The sequence below is a fragment of the Thamnophis elegans genome, chromosome 1 (genome assembly GCF_009769535.1).
Source record: "Thamnophis elegans isolate rThaEle1 chromosome 1, rThaEle1.pri, whole genome shotgun sequence".
Taxonomy (NCBI): Eukaryota; Metazoa; Chordata; class Lepidosauria; order Squamata; family Colubridae; genus Thamnophis; species Thamnophis elegans.
Genome location: NC_045541.1, coordinates 142,470,708 through 142,491,583, shown reverse-complemented (window position 1 = coordinate 142,491,583; position 20,876 = coordinate 142,470,708). Strand labels below are relative to the sequence as shown.

General features: G+C 37.9%; 1 protein-coding gene across 3 annotated transcripts in view; it reads left to right on the top strand.

The window, feature by feature from the left end:
• Nucleotides 1-20,876, top strand: part of CLMN (calmin) — an 84,163-nt gene that overhangs the window by 40,865 nt on the left and 22,422 nt on the right. For 2 of the 3 annotated variants that reach the window (XM_032233768.1, XM_032233760.1), the window contains 4 exons: nucleotides 3,147-3,208; nucleotides 4,804-4,899; nucleotides 6,382-6,465; nucleotides 17,153-17,245. In XM_032233768.1, the coding sequence (XP_032089659.1) occupies nucleotides 3,147-3,208; nucleotides 4,804-4,899; nucleotides 6,382-6,465; nucleotides 17,153-17,245 (335 nt within the window). Of the gene's footprint in view, nucleotides 1-1,354; nucleotides 1,377-3,146; nucleotides 3,209-4,803; nucleotides 4,900-6,381; nucleotides 6,466-17,152; nucleotides 17,246-20,876 lie in introns of those variants that run through there. The other variant, XM_032233775.1, reaches the window with a different exon arrangement.

Sequence of the window (20,876 nt, the reverse complement as noted above, 5' to 3'; positions counted from 1 at the left end):
TTCTTAACTATGGAAGCTGATTCAATAGCTTTGAACCAGTTTTAATAATTTAATAATAGATAATTCTATGGATAGGATTTCTGAGAGTTAATATCCATACATCTTAAAGTTGCTAAGATGGAAAAACACTAAACTACATTGATAAGGCTGCCCAACTCAAACTATTTGACTCTGGGTGACATACAACGACAGCAAATGAACAAACCAATCCCCCCTCATTTCATCTTAAAACATATACAAAATATAAATGCAAAATCTAAAAATAGTCTCTCAGATCTGCCTACTTCACAGGCTTTTTATTTAAGGAAACAGTAAGAAAAGGAGTAATAATACGTTGCCCTGATGTTCTTGAATGCCTGAATGAAATTGGGCTTCCTTGACCTCTTAAATTAAATGTGGGATGTAATTATAATACATATTATATAATACATAATATATAAATATGAAATAACTCCCCTGCCAATACTAACATATGGTTGAGTGAATGCAAATGCTTCAGTGTATTGTATGAACACAGTCACCTGGCATTTTTTGAACTCCAGGAGGGGCTGCCCCCCTCCCAAATCCATCAACTCATACTGATGAAATTAAAGCCCCCAAACTTGCTTCTTGAATGGAGGCTGGCTAGTGCAATGCAGGTGCATATTCAGCTGACTCCAGCCACTTTGGGAGAAGGCCAGGGCCTTCTGAAGATTTTGTCCTCTTTCTCCTTCTTCTCATTTAGCCCTAAATTGATCACTTGCAGGGTGGAAATGTAAGAGAAGTCAAGGGAATTATGCAAGACTGTTGAGCGCCCATCCCTGCCATAAATCACAGTGAATGTTATAACTCTTTTTCTTTTGCATGCCTTAACTGAAAAAGAATAAACTCCTTATGTTTTTATGGAGCCCCAAACTCTTTAAAATTTAAATCCAAACCAGGCAATTTTCCTTTTCCTGCTTATGTTATTGAATTCTAACAAGTGTTACTTTTTTCTGGCATAGTGCCTAGAAGAACCAACCTGGCTGTGTTTTCTATGTAATTAAAATATTTATAATCTTGTTCCTGTTCTCTCAATGCCCTCAGATTCCTCAAGAGAGGCTGTAAACTTTATATATGTGAGCTGCAGCCTAGAAACTGAGCTCATCTAATTTAATTTTAATTTTGGTTTTCTTGCTGCACCTTTTCACAAAGGGTAGATGCAAAGAAACACATTCCTTAGGATGTGTTACGACCATGCAACTTTTGTGGAATGTGTACTTTGTGCGTGACCCGACAAAAGCGCGAACGTCATAAGCGCGCCGACAACACCGTGGCGCTAAAACCGCGATGTCAAAAGCGCGCCAACAACAGTGCGCCGACAACAGCGCGCCGACAGAAGCGCGGTTTACTTTAAGGTAAGATTTACATTTAGGTTTAGGGTTAGGTTTAGGGTTAGGTTTAGGGTTAGGTTTAGGTTTAGGTTTAGGGTTAGGTTTAGGAGTAGGTTTAGGGGTAGGTTTAGGGTTACGTTACAGCGCGCTTCTGTCGGCGCGCTTTAGGGCTAATTCGTCCCTCATTCGTCGCACGGTTTTGTCACCGCGCTTTAGTCACCGCGCTTTAGTCAGGCGCGCTTTTGTTGTGCGCGCATTTGTGGTGGAACCTACTTTGTGTACTCAACCAATTTATAATGAGAGTCCTATAAAACTGAGGTATTGGCCCAGAGAAAACAGTGAGGGATGAAACCATGAACTAGAACAGGGGAGATCCAGTTACAAATCATTGCTCAGCTACCAAGCTCAATGGGCAATCTTGTAACATTTCTCAATTGAATCTATTTCACAAATTGCTTTCAGGAATAAAAATGGATGAGAAGTTCTATGTGTCCACGGTGGGCTGCTACGGGCTCGCCCAGGTTCGGAAGAACCCATAGCTAACCAGCCAATTTTTATGGCCAGTTTGGGGAACCTCCAAATCCCAGTCCTGGCTGGCCTGGCCCCTCCCACCCCACCCCTCCCCTCCCAAAAGTCTCCACCCAGCCCGTTTTGGATGCAAGGCAAGTGCAGGGCCCACGCAGAGAGTCGGGGAGGGAAAAAATGGACCTCCCAGAAGTTCTGGAAGGCTAGAAACAGGTTGTTTCTGCCCTCCGGAGGACCTCGGGAGCCTGAGTGAGGCAGTTATTGCCCTCCCAGAGGCTCGAGGAAAGCCTCCAAAGCCTGGGGAAGGCAAACACACACACACACACACAAATCCCGCTGTGGTGCAGGAGGCTGACTATGCCACGCCCTCCATGGCCACACCACCCAGCAATCGGGCAGAGAACCTGTTGCTGAAATATTTGAAGCCCACCCCTGTATGTATCACCATACTCTTATTGGAGGATTTCCTTGAATCTAATCATGTTTTAAGAACCTAGTTGTGACTGTTTTCATGAGTGTATTTTACCAATTCAGTTTTAAGGCTTGATTCAGTTTCTGGGTTTCAGAATTGTCACCGTATCTTTTAAAAAATGGTTTGAAGTTGACATTTCTCTTTTAACTGAAAAAGTGGGTAGAAACAGTTTAAAGAATGGGGCATTAAAAAATCTTAACTCCTCTTTCTTTCAGTACCAGTCCTTATCCCTTTCCTACTTCTTACAGGTTTAAAGATCTTTCTAAACAAGAAAATATGCTGATGCATTTCTAGTATAATCTAGTTGATTCAAGGAATCTGAGATTTGGGGTGCAATTGGATAATGTGATTGTATTTGTCTTTTATAGTTTGGTAGATTTTATAAATCAGATGGATAAGCTCTGACTTAAAGGTCTCATTGTACCCTCCAACACTTTTTCTGCAGTTCTCAAAATCTCCAAACTTGTCATTATGAAATATGGTGAATAGGGTCTTTTGTTCAGGAAAATAGAAAAACAGGAGTATTAATTTTTCAGTAGGTTTACCATAGCCATGTTATGCTACATTTATCTCCCATGGCCCCACTCCAAAATAGGATTAAAAAGTATGCTTATGTTCCTTTTGTGATATGATTGTCATTCCCTAATGGTTCACAGTCTGATTTTTTAAAAATTGCTCCTTTCTTGCCCAAAGGTTGTTCTTTTTGTGGTATGAATGCATATTTTAATGAGTATTTTAAATCTGTAGTATTGCGTTCTTAATAGACACTTCCCATTCATTAACTTTTTTTTCTCTAGTGGAGAGGGAAAATGTGCAGAAAAGGACTTTTACTCGATGGATGAATTTACATTTGGAAAAGGTAAGAGTGCTATCTATCTATCTATCTATCTATCTATCTATCTATCTATCTATCTATCTATCATCTACCTACCTACCTACCTACCTACCTACCTATCGGTACTCTGTTTTCTTCTCTGAAAAATGAGGTTTGTAGACAGGAGAGCATATGAAATCTTAGGCTATTTATTTAGTACTTAGCCACTTTGAGCGAATCTAGGAAGCCAATCAAGGAAATACACGGCTACTCCTTGAATAGGGAACTGTTGGCTAGATTGGACAACAACAACTTGTTGTGGCCATCTTGCTATGGTGAACTTACCACAGCCAACTCGCCATGACCAACTCACCACAGCCACCTCACCATGGGATAATTTACCATAGCCAACTCCCCATGGGGCAAGGGTTACACCAGTGTTTCTCAACCTTGGCAACTTGAAGGTGTCTGGACTTCAACTCCCAGAATTCCCCAGCCAGTGAATGTCCAGACATCTTCAAGTTGCCAAGGTTGAGAAACACTGGGTTACACTAATATCGAAGAAATGGTGAAATAGAATCATTAAAGAAAAGATGTGAAAGGAAGGACAAAATGAAATGTGAATGACAAAAATTTAAATATTTTTAAATTATTTAAAAATAATTAAATTGAATTGTTGAATTGCTCTGCAGTGAGTTGTCCTGCAGCGAATCAGCCATGGCGAGTTGGCCATAGTGAGTTGTCCCATTCCGCATTAGATTTAAAAGTTCAAAAATATCCAGAAGATGAGAATGGTAAATCACTGCCATAACGTTGCTAAGAAAATTCACAAATACTGTCCCAAAGATTCAAGTTTTAGTTTGCTTCTGTTCTTTAAAAATGCTGAAGACATTTTTAAATACAGTGGAGGGACAATAATGATGTAAATGTTAGCCTTTCCAAAGCTGAGGGCCTCCCCGCAAATTTGAAATATTTACTTGAGAGCAGTGTTTTTCAAAGTTGACCTCTTTAAGAGGTGTGAACTTCAACTCGTAGAATTCCCAGCTCGGAAGTTCTGGGAGTTGAAGTCCACACATCTTAAAGTTTCCATGTTTGAAAAACATTGCTTCAGAGCTTATTGATAAAAGCAAAGAGTCTATACTGGATGGGCTCCAGAGAGCCAAATAATCTTTTCCTTCCATTCAATTATGTCTGATTCTCAGAGACTTCCTACACAAATGGCAGTAAAGAAATACAACTATTTGCTCTCCTATATCAATTGTTTTTATTTTTGCAGCCCTAAAAAATAAGCATAGAAATTTTTCACATCAGTAATAGCTAATGATTCAAATGTATTGGAATTGTTGAATAACTTAATAACTATGGACAATACAAGATACAGGATATACAGTAATTTCTTGATAAGCTTTTGTGTGAAGTTCCTTTTTTTTTCCAAAGATGCCCCACCCTGAACAATTACAAAATGCCCTAATTAAACTAAAATATTTCCTTTGTTTCCTGAACATTGCAAATTTTACTGTCAGAGGTTTCACTTGACAAAGTTTATTTTTCCTTCTGGATAAGGACTGACTGATTTGATTGATATAGATGGATGCACATTCCAAAGCTATTATTAAATAATTCCTCCTTTTTCTCCACAGTGTAGTCCCCCTCTGGAAGTTAAAGATTTGCTGGTTGATATTAAAGATGGCAAAATTCTGATGGCACTGCTGGAAGTGCTGTCTGGACAAAATCTGGTATGTATAACATATATTGTAGGATATATTGTCTTAAAGTTGCCAAGGTTGGAGACCCCTGCTGTAAAACATCGTGGAGGGGTATATAAGCCTAAGTGCTATATTATTCAGAGGTAACTGTGAGGGAAGAGATTACAAAAACAGTATTATGCTGATTTTATGCAAGCTTTGCCCCTTTTGGCATGTGTGTCATTACACTTCATGCTCATACAAAAATAGTATAGTTTGTGGCATTATGGCACAATATTGTTTTTAATCATTCTAATGTAAGTTCTAAATGCTAGAAGCCACAGATGCTTCTGAGTTTTACTTTTCTGATGTAAAGGGACAGAATTTGTGAAATAGCTGAAATGTTCAGTCTGTTTGAGTACGTGAGGTAGGAGGAGTTGCATACACGTAGAAGTGTTTGATTATTTTATACCTATTGACTATATAAATTATGGATAACTATTATGGAACTATGACAACCATTGTATAAATTACTTTTTATTTAAGTAAGATGTAAATTGTATATACATTTTGTACTCAAGTGTCTTTGTGTTCTTGTATATGTGAACACATTGCTCTGAAACAGTGATGTGCAATTTCTCTTACTTTAAGAGCCACATTAGACTTCACAGTTCTGAGTTCATAATCCCAAAGTAAGATGAACTAAAATCCTAAATTAGAGGTGCAGTATACACAAAGACACATATAAATACACATTATAGAGTGACGCCAATTGGGGGACCTTGGACAAGTCACTTTCTCTCCAACCCAGAAAGGAGGCAATGGCAAACTATTTCTGATAAACCTAGGCAAGAAAATTGCAGGGACTTGTACAAGCAGCCTTCAAGAATTGGAAACAATTGAATGGAAAAAATATAGATATAAATACTATAAAAGAGGAAGATATACAAACATACAAGAAAACAAAATGTAGATAGTTTTCCATACTGAACCTTGAACATACTTTGTAACAGAGTGTTACACAATATTAGCAGAACTATGTATAAACAATAAATCAATACTGAAAACTATAGATGAAATAAAAATAGGATTCTATGGAAAAATAAATCTAAATCTTGGATGTTAGGATATGACATTGGATGTTTGTTATCCAAGGATGGTTCCCTATTAGAATCAAATTCTACATTAGATTTCCTATTTTTATTATGATTATTATTTGTAAGTTATTCTTGACCTCAAAGAAACTCCCATAATATTATTAGTTAGTCTTCCAAAGAAAGAATTTCAGACTTTTCCAAAATAAGTTATTTAAAATCTTTGCAGTCATTATCATATACAGTATTAATAAAGTTTGTGGGAAAATATTGTTAGTGATATTTCATACAAACATGTCAGGTTGAGCTATAGAATGACAAACTTCAAAATCTGTTCTTTTGTACTATAAATAATTTCCCAGTATTCAGGGCTTTACAACATTAGTACCACACAAAGAACTGTTAGATTTCTTTTCAATCCATTCTGATTTTCTTTTAGCTACATGAGTACAAGTCTTCAACCCATCGTATTTTTCGACTGAACAATATTGCAAAAGCCCTTAAGTTTTTGGAGGATAGCAATGTAAGTAATTTGTGTGATTGTGATTCATTCTGTTAACAAAAATTATGCTAATTTGTGCTAAATAATTATGTCTTAATGCCAGGTCTGTATACAATAGGCATTAAAATCTATTTGGTTGCAAAGAACAGACATTAAAATCTACTTTGGTTGCAAAGAATAGATATTAAAATCTACCTTGGTTGCAAAGAATAGATATTAAAATCCACTTTAGATTAATTCTAAAATGTCATAAAGGGTTCAGTTGGATTAAATGATTAAAATAATGCAAAAATGCTTTTAATTGACAGGTTCTGAATAGTTGAAATTGCTTTGATTGAACTTTTTGATTTTTAAAACTATTTTCAATTATGTTAAGGATTATACTTTTTCTATTAAAGAATAGCCAGAGTTCTAAAATAGTCCAGTATCTGAAAATCTGAAACAGCTTTATTCCATATGTATTGAATTTCCATTCCCATAATCTGCAGTCAATGGAGATTGCTACTTGAACAGTGCCAAAGTTAAAGTTCAAAAATTATTGGAGGATATTAAATTGGAGAAAATCTTCAGAATATTATGACCTCTTAATTTCCAAGACTGAAATCTAAAAAAATTGGCTTGGAAACCAGTGATTCACAATTTAGAGAAAAGCAATTCTACAGGAAATAATGCGTACACTCTGTACATGCAATATGTGTGTGTGTGTGTGTGTGTGCGGACGCGCACGGGGGCATGTGTTCCAGCATAACTCTGGAACGCCTCGAGCAATTTCAACCTAACTTGTTACACAGGTGACTTACTCTCTGGGAAAAAAATACTGTGAGGGGTAAGACACCCCCCCCAACATCCCCCGGGGTGTGTGTTCTGTTAAGATACAACCTGTTGTGCCTTAAAATGGCTTCTACTGTACTGCTGTAAAATGGCTTCTACTGTACAGTGTAGTGGAGTTGCCATGGTAATGGCTTCACAGTACTCCAAAAAGGGGCTCCCTCTGGTAAGGGGGAAAATCCAACATTAGAAATTATGGTTGGTACGGACATTTTCCCCCTATAAATAAATACTCGAACAACGCCGGGTTATCAACTAGAATAAAATAACAGTACTCTTCCTAAAACAAAAACATATCTTCAGAATATAAAAACAATGCTCTTTCTTAAGTTTAATTTTTTTTTAAAGTTCACATCTACAAGTAGTCCTTGACTAACAACCATAATTGAACCTGGAATTACAGTTGCAAGTCATTGCAGTTATAAATTTAGACATCACATGACTGGATTTGAAAATATGACTATTTTTATGATGGTTGCTAAGCGAGCATAACAGACATTAAGTGCATAAGTACTTAAGGGACTCCATTTCCCCCAATGACCATTTTTTGCCAGAAATCAAAAGTAAATATCAAAAAGTGGCAAAAATCATGTAATCACATGCTGCAGTGAACAGCTATAGAGGTGAGCTGGTTGTCAAGCACCTAAATGCAATCATGTGAGCACAAGGTGGAGTACAGCTATCTTATCTCCAAAAACAGGTCATAAATAACTTTGGGGAAGTCCATTGTGTTGGTTGTTAAGTAACCAGTTTTAAGTCAAGGACTACCTGTACCTATTTTGACAATAGAATAATAGTTTGGACACGCTGCATTTTGCCAGGCAGCATTAGACAGGTAGCCATTGATAAAAAAGAAAAAAAGAAAAGAGTACATTGTGTGTACTCCAAGTGTTTTGTACATCATGTTGTGTCAAAAACAAATGTACCACATTGTATCATTTGGCTGTCACTCCTTTCAAAGGTGCTATAATTCTGCTATTCTTCCTCGTTCTTAATTATTGCTTTATTCGTTAGCTATTTGCAGAGCGGATAACAACCTTTTTGTACACACAGATGGCAATTTTCTTCCTAACTACTAGGTACCTCTCTACTTCCAAATGTAAAAAAATAAGCTATATGCCCTTTAAAACCACCCAAAAGTTATAACTCGTGTAGAACTGGATACCCCTCGTTTTGCCGTGTGATATTGTTGCTATGTGAGCTGCATTGGCTCTCAGTATTTCCTGCAATTCAAGGTGTTAGTTATCAATTAAAGCCCTATATGGCACAGGGCCAGGTTATTTATGGGTCTACCTCTTCCTGAAGGTGTTTGTCCAGATCAGACCCAGGGAACACATTCCAGATCCCTTCCCTTAAATGTAGTCATCTAGTGGGACTTAGCAAGCATGCCTTTTCCATAGCAACCTTGCCTTGTGGAATACCCATCCTATTGTAACTTAAGAATGAAGACAGAGGCTCTGGTTCGGTAACGCTGTAACCAATTTAATATAACAGTAACTATTAACAAATTATCTAAGGAAGACCAGCTGTGAGCACGGTAGAAACAATTGTAACAAAGATTAGACCGGTAGTCTGTGGAGAAGAAGCAGCGAAGCAGTTCCAGGTAGACTGGTATGTTCGGCTGCCAGTTGAAGAATCAGTTGACAGTTGGAAGAGCCTGCCTTTATATACCAGCAGCTTGGCAACTGACAGGCGCATCTGATTGGCTAAGACGCGCCTGGCTGCTACCGAGCTGTCATTCGTAATTGCGAGGACTTTCTTTCAGTATACAACACATCCCCTTGAGATCCAGCAGACACACACACACACCACTCTCTTAATCATCTAGTTAGCTATAAACAACTGACGTTTCCTCGGGTGTTGTGATTAACAGAGTTGGAAGAGACCTTATAGATCATCTAGGCCAGTGTTTCTCAACCTTGGCAACTTGAAGATGTCCTGACTTCAACTCCCAGAATTCTCCAGCCAGCCCTGGGGAATTCTGGGAGTTGAAGTACGGACATCTTCAAGTTGCCAAGGTTGAGAAACATTGATCTAGACCAACACCCCTCCCCCCGCTCAAGCAGGAGACTCTACACCATTTCTGACAAATGACAGTCCAATCTCTTCTTGAAAGTCTGAAGTGATGGTACCCAGAAAGTCTCAAGTTGGCACCCAGAGATTGCATAAATGAATAGATGCAGATAATGGATTAGTACCCCATTTTTTCTTGATTTTTCTTCCATTGTTTGTGATTTTATTATTGCTGCTAGCCATCCAGTATTATATTCCACAACCATAATTTTTTAAAAAAATAAATAAATCCTTCAAGTGTATAATTACTTATATTATGAAGTTTGGAAGGAGGCCTTTGCCAGCCTTGGACAAAATGAACTTCATCTCAGATAGAAAAAAAATATGATGAAGGTGTGGCACTAACAAGTAAAATTACAAAATGAAGCTTCAGTAGTGTGGGGAATCTTCCTGAATTATTTTTCCTATGCCATTGAATTCTGCATGTGCTGTTACATCATACTTCACTTACACATACTTATCTGGTTGCTAAGGGGTTTAATATGTCATAGTAAGGTGCTTCAACTTCAGTATGTAAGGTGAAGCTGCTCTTAAGCATAGTGAACTTTTTAAAGGTCAGATGGAGTGATTTGATCTGTGTGTCCAGCCCCTCCTGAGGGTACCTATAATACTTGTAAGTGACTGATAATGGGAGGATTTTGCAGAGTAAAAATTAGGATAATATTCGGTAGTCTTAGTATGTCTTAATTTAAGGGGAGTTCTTGAATCTGCAAGAGCGGAATACAGTGGTCATACACAGGAAACTTCTCCCAGCAAGAAGTTCTCCATTCCCTAATTGTTTTTGTGTGTTAATCTTCATGTTATCCTCATGACTTCATGGATATAGCTTAGCTCCTTACTGCTTAGGCAACTTTTAATTCCATCATAATTTTTGTACTTCCAACATAGGCACAATAATGATTCAGTTCTGATTACAATGAAGCCAAAAAGCTAAAAAAAAAAAAAAAACTAGATAACTATGCAACTTGCAAATTTTAATAGACATTCTTCATTGTGGACCCATGCCTAACCTCAATTTGACACTGATTTTTGTGAATGAATTCTAAATACTGTATGTTCCTCAATCATTCAGCTTTGACAATGGTAAGGCTTTACAAATAAAAAGGTTTATAGTATAATCAATATTATACTTAGTAAAACTAATGGAAGTATCAGAGTCTGTCTGACTTCTTAAAGTGTCAGTTGTCTGTAGGCTTTTCCTAAAATAACAGTTTTGCTTGTGAGCATACAGTATATATCCAACTCTATCTTAGTGACAGCACTGAATACTCCTTGTCACTGATTGTGTTTTTCTATTTTTGGAAACCATATTTTGTGTGGTTGTTGTTATTTTTGCATTTTGCGTGGACTTAGAAATTGATAAATGAGTCCTTGATTTCTCAGTTTGATGATCATAGATGTCAATGTGCCGGCCAGTGTCTTCTTTAGTGTTTGATAACTTCTCTACTTCAGCGCCTCCCTCAACATTTGGCAGCAGGTTTTTGTGGAAAACAATTCTTCCATGGATTAGGGAAGGGGAGGGGGTGGTTTCAATATTGTTTGATTGAATGCTGCTCACCTCCAGCTGTGCAGCCTGGTTCTGGTTCTTGACTTGTGGGGGTTGAGGGCCCCTGCCCTACTTCCTACTTTGTTAAGATTCAGGGTTTTTTAAATAAGTAAATTCACAGGAAGCTTGTATGTTATCGAATAGAATAGAATAACAGAATTGGAAGGGTCCTTGGAGGTCTTCTTGTCTAACCTCCTGCCTAGGCAGGAAATCCTACACCACTTCAGACAAATGGTTATCTAATCTCTTCTTTAAAACTTCCAGTATTGGAGCATTCATAACTTCTGGAGGCAAGTTGTTCCATTGATTAATTGCTCTAACTGTCAGGAAATTTCTCTTCAATTCTAAATTGCTTCTCTTCTTGATTAGTTTACACCCATTGCTTCTTGTTCTACCCTCAGGTGCTTTGGGGAATAGTTTGACTCCCTCTTCTTCGTGGCAGCCCCTGAAATACTGGAACACTGCTATCATGTCTGCCCTAGTCCTTCTTTTTATTAAACTAGACATAGCCAGTTCCTGCAACCGTTCTTCATATGTTTTAACCTCTAGTCCCCTAATCATGTTTGCTGCTCTTCTCTGCACTCTTTTTAGAGTCTTATTTGCTTATGAAGAAAAGGATCAAGATTAAACATCACTTAGAATGTGTTTAGGCCCGCAGAGAGCAAGGAAAAAGGGGAAATGATAGGAAACTAATGACAAGTCTTTTTTTCCTTTTGAAATTTGGTCATCGGGTCATGGGGTGGGGGGAGACAATGGTAAGCTGAAGTGGTACAGAGGGTGGTGAGGAAAAGCTTAACCTGTTTGCCTTCTGATAAATGGGTGGGTGTTGTAAGTGATTATATTTGCTATGACAGCCATTCGGTGACAATGTCCACACCATGCTCTTGAAGTTACAAATTTGCCCACTAGCCCCAAAACATGAATTCATTTAATAGTGTTACTTTACTAACAATGGTTATACAACCTACAGCTCAGCATAATGAGTGAAGTCAGCCAGTGTCAAACAAGATGTATTTCACACTTTGCTTCATACGGCATCACTCCTAGTGAACATCTGAGTTCATCTGGGCTCATTTTAAACAAATATATCAGCAGCTTAAATATTTAACAGGTAATCATGTGCCTGATCCCACCCTAGGGCACCCTTCTGCAGCCTAGTGTACTCCAAATAAGTTGGTTTGCAGCAGTGGTGGGTTCCTACCGGTTCGGACCGGTTCGGCCAAACCAGTAGTGGTTTGGCAGCCTGGGTCGCTGGAATCCGCAGTGACCCAGGCCTGCCATGTCCCCAAACCTGTTCTCTGGGCAGCGCCTATGGTGCCGCCATCTTGTTTTTCAGTTCTGCACATCCACAGAACAATTTTAATTGCACTGCGCATGCATGCACGCAGAGCGCACACAGAAGCAATCCGGCAGTAGGGCCTGCCAGAACCCACTCCTGTTTTGCAGTTCCCACAATCATCATGTTGACTAGAGCTGATGAGATCCAGGTTGAATGAGAAAGGACAGTAGTAATGTCTTAAGATTGTACTTTCTTCTACTACTTTTCAGAAGGCAGTATGTTTGAATTCTTTAAGAGAACGGCAGATAGGAAAACATTTTCAAATTCCCTTGGCAGTAAGGAAAGTTAAAATACCAGTTTAAATATTAAGCCACAAGAGATTCAAAGGGACTATCATGGTGTGCAGCTATGCAGAAACTGAAAGGGTCATGGGAGAGTTCCAGTACTACTCCTATTATTTAAGAAATACTGGAGGCATCATACTGGAATTTAACCTTGTCACTGGGAGTAGCAGAAATTCCCTTGTTTCCATTTTTTGTCCACAGGGAGTGTTATTGGGAATAAGTAAAACATGTTGTTTGTCTTGTGAAATATGCTTCAGTATGCGAACCTTGAATCCCAACCCTGAAATCTTACCTTTGAGTAAATTGATCACTCCCTAAAAAGCAGTGATTCTTGTCATGAAGTCATGAAGTAAAAAATGACTGTAGAAAGCTGATGCCTCCAAGATAGCTGAGAGGGTTTTGAAGCCCCCATTTGCGTTAGAAGCATGTTATGTTCACATTTCCAAACACCCACAAGCTCATATGGCTCTCACATTTATAATGATCCTTGTTCTATTCATATAGTTTGCCAGAACATATTTATCAGAGTAACCTAATAAATGTAACTTGAATAATGAATGTTTGAAGCCTTAATGTAATCATAAAATGGTCAGAAATGGAGCTACACAACATAAACTTAATTGCTTCGAAAATTCAGATATGTAACTGAAGGCAAAGTAGTAATTATGGGTAATGCACAACAAAGACATATTTTAATGCATTCTTTGAACCCACTAGTGCCGGGATGGTGAACTTATGGCATGTGTGCCACAGGTGGCACGCGGAACCATTTGTCAGGGCATGCGAGGCGCTGTCCTGTCAGCTGGCCAACGTGCATGCGTGCGCTGGCCAGCCAAGTTACCCTTTTTTTAAAGCCATTTTTCGCCCTCCCCAGGCTCCAGAAGCTTTATAGGAGCCTGAGGAGGACGAAAAGAGCCTCCCCACTTAGAGGTCCTCCGGAAGCTTCATGAGCTTCCCTAAAGCCTCCGGAGCACAAAAAATGACCCTCCAAGCAAACTGGAAGTCACTTCTGGTTTGCTCGTAGGGTCTTTTTTGCCCTCCAGAGGCTTTAGGGAAGCCTCCTGAAGGTCCCTGTAGCCTCTGGAGGGCCTCTGGGGGGCGGGGAGGCTTTTTTCGCCCTCTCCAGGCTCCTATAAAGCCTCTGGAGCCTGTGGAGGGCGAAAAAAGGATACAAAAAATGGGGGGTCGTGCCTGTAGTGCGCGCATGTGCATTGGGGGGGTCGCACATTGAATTATGGGTGCAGCACGCCCATGCACGACCCCCTGCGCTCCCCCCACTTATGGCACGTGGGCCAAAAAAGGTTCACCATCGCTGCGAACAGTGCAATGGTGGGATTCAAAAAATTTTACTACTGGTTCTGTGGCATGGCTTTGTGGGTGTGGTGTGGCTTTGTGGGCGTTGGCAGGGACAGGTTACTGCAAAATCCCCATTCCCTCCCCACCCCACTAACCTGCTTTCCAGCTCCATTCTCCTGTTCAGGGCAACAAAAGAACAGCTGGGAGGCAGCGGAGGCGGGGCCATCTTATTTGCCAGTTCTCTGAACTACTCAAAATTTCCACTACTCCAGAACCTGTCAGAACTGGCTGAATACCACCTCTGCACTAGTGATGTATCTTGATGTTGTTCTCTAGTGTTTTCTGCCTCATTGGCTGCAGTAGGTAATGGTGAGTTAGGAGGGAGTCACAAGACAAAGTGTATACTTTGGCATCCATTCAGTTTGACCAATATGGAGCAGGCTTCTGTCCAAATTCAATATCAGAAGATGTTTATCATGTTTGTGCTTGAAACAATGAAGGCTGCTACTGTACGTTTTAATCATTGAATTTGTGTCAAAAGGGATAGGGAGTGAGGTTTTACACTCCATGGATATGTGCTATTTTCATGAATTAAGATTGAAACTGACCTATATATACATACAGAGTATATTCAGGAAAAAGTGAGACCATTGAAGCATGAGATGTTTAATGAAACCAATGAATTTGACATACTACTAACCAGTGGAAAAGCAAAATGTCTAATAAATTTGCAAGCAGGTTATTGATTTTTTAAAATAATTATTTTATTAAAGATTATAATTACAACAGTAAAAACTAATACAAGCTAAAATAAAATGGATGGGTAAAAATAAAGTAGAAAATGCAGAAAAGAAATAAAAATAGAAAAAAGAATTAGAAATAGAAAATAAGTAAAGAAAATAAAGAAGTTACATCCTACCTTCATCACAAGTATTAACAATTTTATTAACTTTACACCTTTTCTTAAATACCCCATCTCTTATTTATAAACAAATACATCAAACAAAAGCATCATTTCAATATTAGTGTCATCAAAAGGCCATTAAGTGTTTTCAGATAACAACATATCTGTTTTAACCTTGATCAAATAAACCAATTAAAATTCCTTCCTTTCCATCATTTTTAATTTTAGTTCATTTAAATAATTTTTGTAAAACTTGATTTCTTTTCATTTTTTTCTGTTCCTTCTCACAAGATTCTTCAAACTTTAACAAGCTTCTTTTGTAAATCCAATATAGGAAAATTATCCAAGTCATTCTCTTATTTATTGTTTGTATATGCACTTTAAGTATTAAAACATAAAGTGTTTCTTTGGAATGTCCAGTGTAGCAACTTTTTCCATGTAATTCTTGTAGCCTGTAACTTATAAATCCACATTCAACTCAGACTCAGTCTTCCCAAGTAGAACTTGTTCCTCATCCATAACATCTCTTAGACACAATTTTTCCATAGAGACAGATATCTCTGTTGGCTAAAATTAACTTCTGATCGCATTGTTCAAAAATATCATTCAACATGTCCGATGTTGGAGTATTTTGTTTCATTCTGTAATTGTAAATTGAGTTTATGTGCTCGTCTCCTTTAATTGTAATCTTTAGTTTCCTCTAGCTTCCTCTAGTGTCCAATTTTTAAAATCTTATTTTTAAAAAAAAACAAAAACAAAGCCCACTAGATGGAGTTTTTTTTTATAAATTCCAAAATCTTATATGGATCCTTGGCCCATTTATAATTTTATAAAATCAAACTTTTAATCACTATTGTTTTTTTGCTGTTTATTAAAAAAAAATAAGTTATTAGTTTTAATTTTATTGAGCCTTTTATTTGTATTACTATAACTGTCTGGTTTGGTACAGCAACCAAAATGGACAGGTACAAACTTCAACAGATAATCAAGACTGCAGGAAGAATAACTGCAACCAGCCTGCCTTCCATAGAAATCCTGCATATTTCACAGATCAGGAGGAGGGCTGAGACCTGTAGAATGCAGACACCTCACATCCTGGACATAAACGGTTTCAACTCCTTGAAACATGCTCTATGTGAGGCTGCCTTTAAATATCACTTAGAAGCTGCAATTGGTTCAAAATGCAGCAGCCCATGTGCTGATCAGTGTTCAACAGAAGAGAACATATTACACCAGTGTTGTCGGCCTTGTATTCATTGCCCACAGGTTTCTGAGTGCTATTTAAAGTGATGGTACTAACGTAGAAAGTCCTACATGGCTTGAGGTCTAGATACCTGCAGGACTGCATGTTCTGAAACAAATTGATTTGGCCAGTTCAATCAACCCATGAAAATTACCCCACTTTAAGAAGGTAAAGGAAGGCAAAGCTCAATTGTGTGGGCTTTCATTGATTGGGCTGGTTGTTTGGAAGGACCTCCCAATGAACACCTAATTAGGCTCCCACCTTGCATGACTTTTGGAAGCTACTAGAAAATGTACCTCTTCTGGAGGGCATCTGGATCTTGACACCATTTATATATTGTTTCTTATTTGTGCACTACTGAGAGCCCTTATTTTGCAATGTATTATAATACTTCTATGATTGTAACAAGTGTGATAGAGGTAGATTGTGGAGGTCAGGAAAAATAAAATGCACAAGGGACTGGTAGTGATGTTCAGCCTATAAATAGTGACTGACCCACAGAACAGTTCTTAAATGCAGTATAAATAATACTAGTCTGGGTAAGACATCTTCATCTTCTTCTGCTCCTGAGGTCCAGGGGTACTTGGGGATCTCAATGTCAGGCTCACATACAGCTTCATTCATTCAATATGGCCAAATTCCTTTATGTTGAAATAAAAATAGAAGGATCCTTTGTTTTCTTTGCTGCTGACTGATATAGAGGAATGCCAAGATAACTTGAGGAATGAATGCATGAATCATTAAACAGAGATCAATTTAGCCCTGGAAGGAAGAAGTGTGAAACTAACTCAAGACAACCCTCATTTGATTCTGTTTGGTTTAGGAGGGGCAGAGTGTAACATTGACAAGCTTTTAAATAGTCTGTTCCCTGATTTGGCCTATCTCAAAAGGGCTGACACCTGGTAAAACAAGGTAGCAAGAAGAGAAAGTGCCAGTCCTACAGGCAAGAAAATATGTGGGGCCATATTACTGTATATTGTAAACTAGCACAGCTTATATAGAAGTGTAGATAGAAACAGTAGTCAGTAGCTATTGCACTGTAAAAAAAAAGCACAATGTAACCAAAAATTGCCTAATCTTATTGAAAAATGTAGATGGTACATCATTCTCTACCTTCACAATTGAAAAACAATTATTTGATGAATGTATTTATTTGAAAATATAACTTTGAAAAATGCAAATCATTTTTCTTTAGGTAAAGCTGGTTAGCATTGATGCATCTGAAATAGCAGATGGGAACTCCTCCATGGTACTGGGCCTGATATGGAACATAATCCTGTTTTTTCAGGTAAAAAAAATCCAAAATCACATTTTTCGCTTTCAACAGAAAACAGAGTTGTGTGCAAAAAAGGATATAAATTAAATAGATGCTTGCTATCATCTGTATCTTTTTGTCTAACAACATTGCAAAATTGGGACCATTGCAATGATCCCATCACCTGAGCTTTATTACTTCTTTCTTTTCTCCCTTTCTCTTCCTCTACCTCCTTCTCAGGACATTTCCTTTATCCTCACAAATGGTTTTCTTCATTCAGTTACTTATGTCCAGCCTGACTTAAATATTTCTGGCTTTCATCCAAATCTTAGATCAGTCTCCAGTCATTGCATTCTTCATTTTAATGCAGTGCATCTTGCCAATTATGCTTTAAACAGAGATGCAAAACTTGAGGCCCCAGCTAAGGTTACATTAGAATCTCTCAGTCCTCAGGTGTAGATTCCAGAAATCCTTACAACAAATTTTCATTTTTATTTTGGTTGAGAGAAAAAAATAACAAATGGGGACACTGCATAGTGTTTATGTTACTTAATTTTATTTACATTTATATTAAATGAAATTTAAGTGTTATCCCTGGCCCTATCCACTTTTTATTCTGTCCTGAGGTAATTTTTGGAATATGATTCCCAATATATCACAAAAAGCCAAGTGCAGGACTCCATCAAAAAATAAAGGTTTCACACTGTTTTTTTAAACAGTTGTAGATGTACATTGTTTCATGGTACTAACACTGAAATTAAAACAGTGAAATGTCACACAATTATTTACCCATGTAATCAATATGCTTCCAACTATTTAAAAACACCAATCCCCAGCAGATCTAACATACCCTATTTTATAGATTGGGAAACATATTTTGGCCAATAATACTTCTTGTTCATTTCTACTCTCTATAAATGTTGCTGTTTTGTTTTCACACATGAGCTTTAATGTGATTGAAAGATTTATTTATGCCACCCTGATGGATTGAAATTACTAGATGTGGAAATCAGGGCTTGAATTTTTTTTTTAGGCAGGAGAACAGCAGGTCCTTCAAACCTAATCAATATTCCCTGAGTTTTACCTAAGCAGATCATATGGCTCTTGAATGAATTTGGAACTTTTCCAGGAGGAAAGAATTGCCAGTGTTGAAGAAAATACTTAATTATAATAACTTATCTAATCTATTGTCTCAATCAGAGGTTTGGCAATCAGCATTAAATACCACAAATGTTTGAGAATTTGTTGTTGTTAGTTGTGAAGTCGTGTTCAACCCATCATGACCCCATGGACAACGTTCCGCCAGGGCTTCCTGTCCTCTACCATCCCCTGGAAGAAAATACTTAATTATAATAACTTATCCAATCCATTGTCTCAATCAGAGGATTGGCAATCAGCATTAAATACCACAAATGTTTGAGAATTTGTTGTTGTTAGTTGTGAAGTCGTGTCCAACCCATCATGACCCCATGGACAACGTTCCTCCAGGCCTTCCTGTCCTCTGCCATCCCCTGGAGTCCATTTAAGATCACGCCTACTGCTTCTGGGACTCCATCCATTCACCTCATTCTCTGTTGTCCCATTCTTCTTTTGCCCTCAATCATTCCCAACACTAGACTCTTCCCCAGTGAGTCCTTCCTTCTCATTACATGGCCAAAGTATTTGAGTTTCATGTTCAATATCTGGCCTTCTAAAGAGCAGTCAGATTGATCTCTAATTTGAAGAACACCAATATGCAACCTTAATTAAAATGTTGAGGTCTGATTTATCTTGGACTCATGCTTCTTTTTAGACATTTTTATAAAAAAATGTTTAAATGCTGCATAACTAGGTCATTCTGAATTCTGCCTATATTAAAGTATATCTTTAGGAAAGTCTGGTTGGTACAAGCAATTGTATCTACAGATGGCTTTCAAGTAAACATGGATTATTTCTGCTTACTCTAATTTGGGCAACTGAGTTATTCCAATTTGGCAATTAAATTTTGCTAACTCCCAAAACGACAAATCCCCCTTCGATTTTTGAAAAGACTTGGAGTTATTGTCTAGATGTTCTTTATTTATTTTGATCTATTTAATTTGTATAGCTGCCCATCTCACATAATGGTTATGGGGGGGGGGGGTCACACAGTTAAAAAAGAAAATCCAAAACAGATATAAATAATTGAACAATAACAACAAAAACCTGTTAAAACACATTACAACAATTAGACTAGGGGTAGTCAACCTTTTTATACCTACCGCCTACTTTTGAATCTCTGTTAGTAGTAAAATTTTCTAACCGCCCACCAGTTCCACAGTAATGGTGATTTCTAAAGTAGGGAAGTAACTTTACTTTATAAAATGTATAAAGCAGAATTACAGCAAACCCCTACCGCCCACCATGAAAGTTGGAATGCCCACTAGTGGGCAGTAGGGACCAGGTTGACTACCACTGAATTAGACAATCATTGTGGATTTAATGCACGGGAGATATCTTCAGGTATCAAATTAGCAAGTACTTCTCTGGAAACTCAACCCCAGTTTGCTACATCATCTTTACTCTAATTTTAAGAAAGGCAGTGAAATTTTTAGTGACATTTCAGGATTACGTTCTACATGAGAATTTGATAGCCAGCAGGAGAGCACATGAAATTTGTGCCCTCTTGCCACTAATATAATTTCAATAATTTACACCACTCTTTTTTGTAAGCATGTTTCTCCTCAATGGCCAATGAGCAACCACATTACTTTAAAATGGACAGTGTTTTGAATGGGGAAAAACCCTATTGGTGACAAAAAGAGCTTGTTAGAATCACAAACATTAGTATTCTCATGAATCTGTTTTAAAAAGCATTAAGTGGAATATTCAGCCTTCCTGATTTAAACTGATTACTTGGCTAAGCAAGATTGGTCAGATGATGATGATGATGAAATTGATTAGATTACAGGTACCCTGTGAGCCATCTAGTCCAACCCCTCCCCCAATTGCTCAGCCAACTGGACGTTTTCCCCAACAATGGATTTTTGATAGCTTTGTCAAAACTTTATAGCTAGAAAATATACACACTCATTCAATTAAAAACATCTACAGTAACTAGAATGCTTACAATCTTTGTTTTTCCTTAAAACGGCCAAATCAAAATAGACTTTCTTTGCTAAAGGAGAGAAAAAAAACTGGCAACATAATTTCCAACCAAACACTTTCTGAGTACTGTATGTGTTTAGAATGGGCCAAACCTGATCAGATAATCATACAGTAGCTGTGTGAATTTGGTAAGGAGAAAAAATGTTACCGTTTCCTTTCAATTATTTTGCCATTACTTTCCTTCCGGCTGCCTCCATTTCAGCTGCTATTTCCTAAACATGATTATTCCTTTAAAGGTGAGCCAAATTTTCAAATGGCAAAATGAGAGCTAACAAGCCAGGAAATGTGAGAAGACATTTCCCCGCCCCACCATCTGTTAAAAAGTAAATATGTCAGGCCTTTGAAAAGCAAAAAAAAAACCTTCCATGCCTGGTGCTGAATATCTCTCATTAAAAGATCAGGTTGTTTATCCTGTTCTGCTGCAAAGTGACATTGGCATTGATTTTAGCATTGTCTTACTGCTATTATGGCATTCCAAAAATACCTTCTTCATAAAGTGTAACTAACACTGGAATCCAAACTGAGCCTGCTCCTTGCC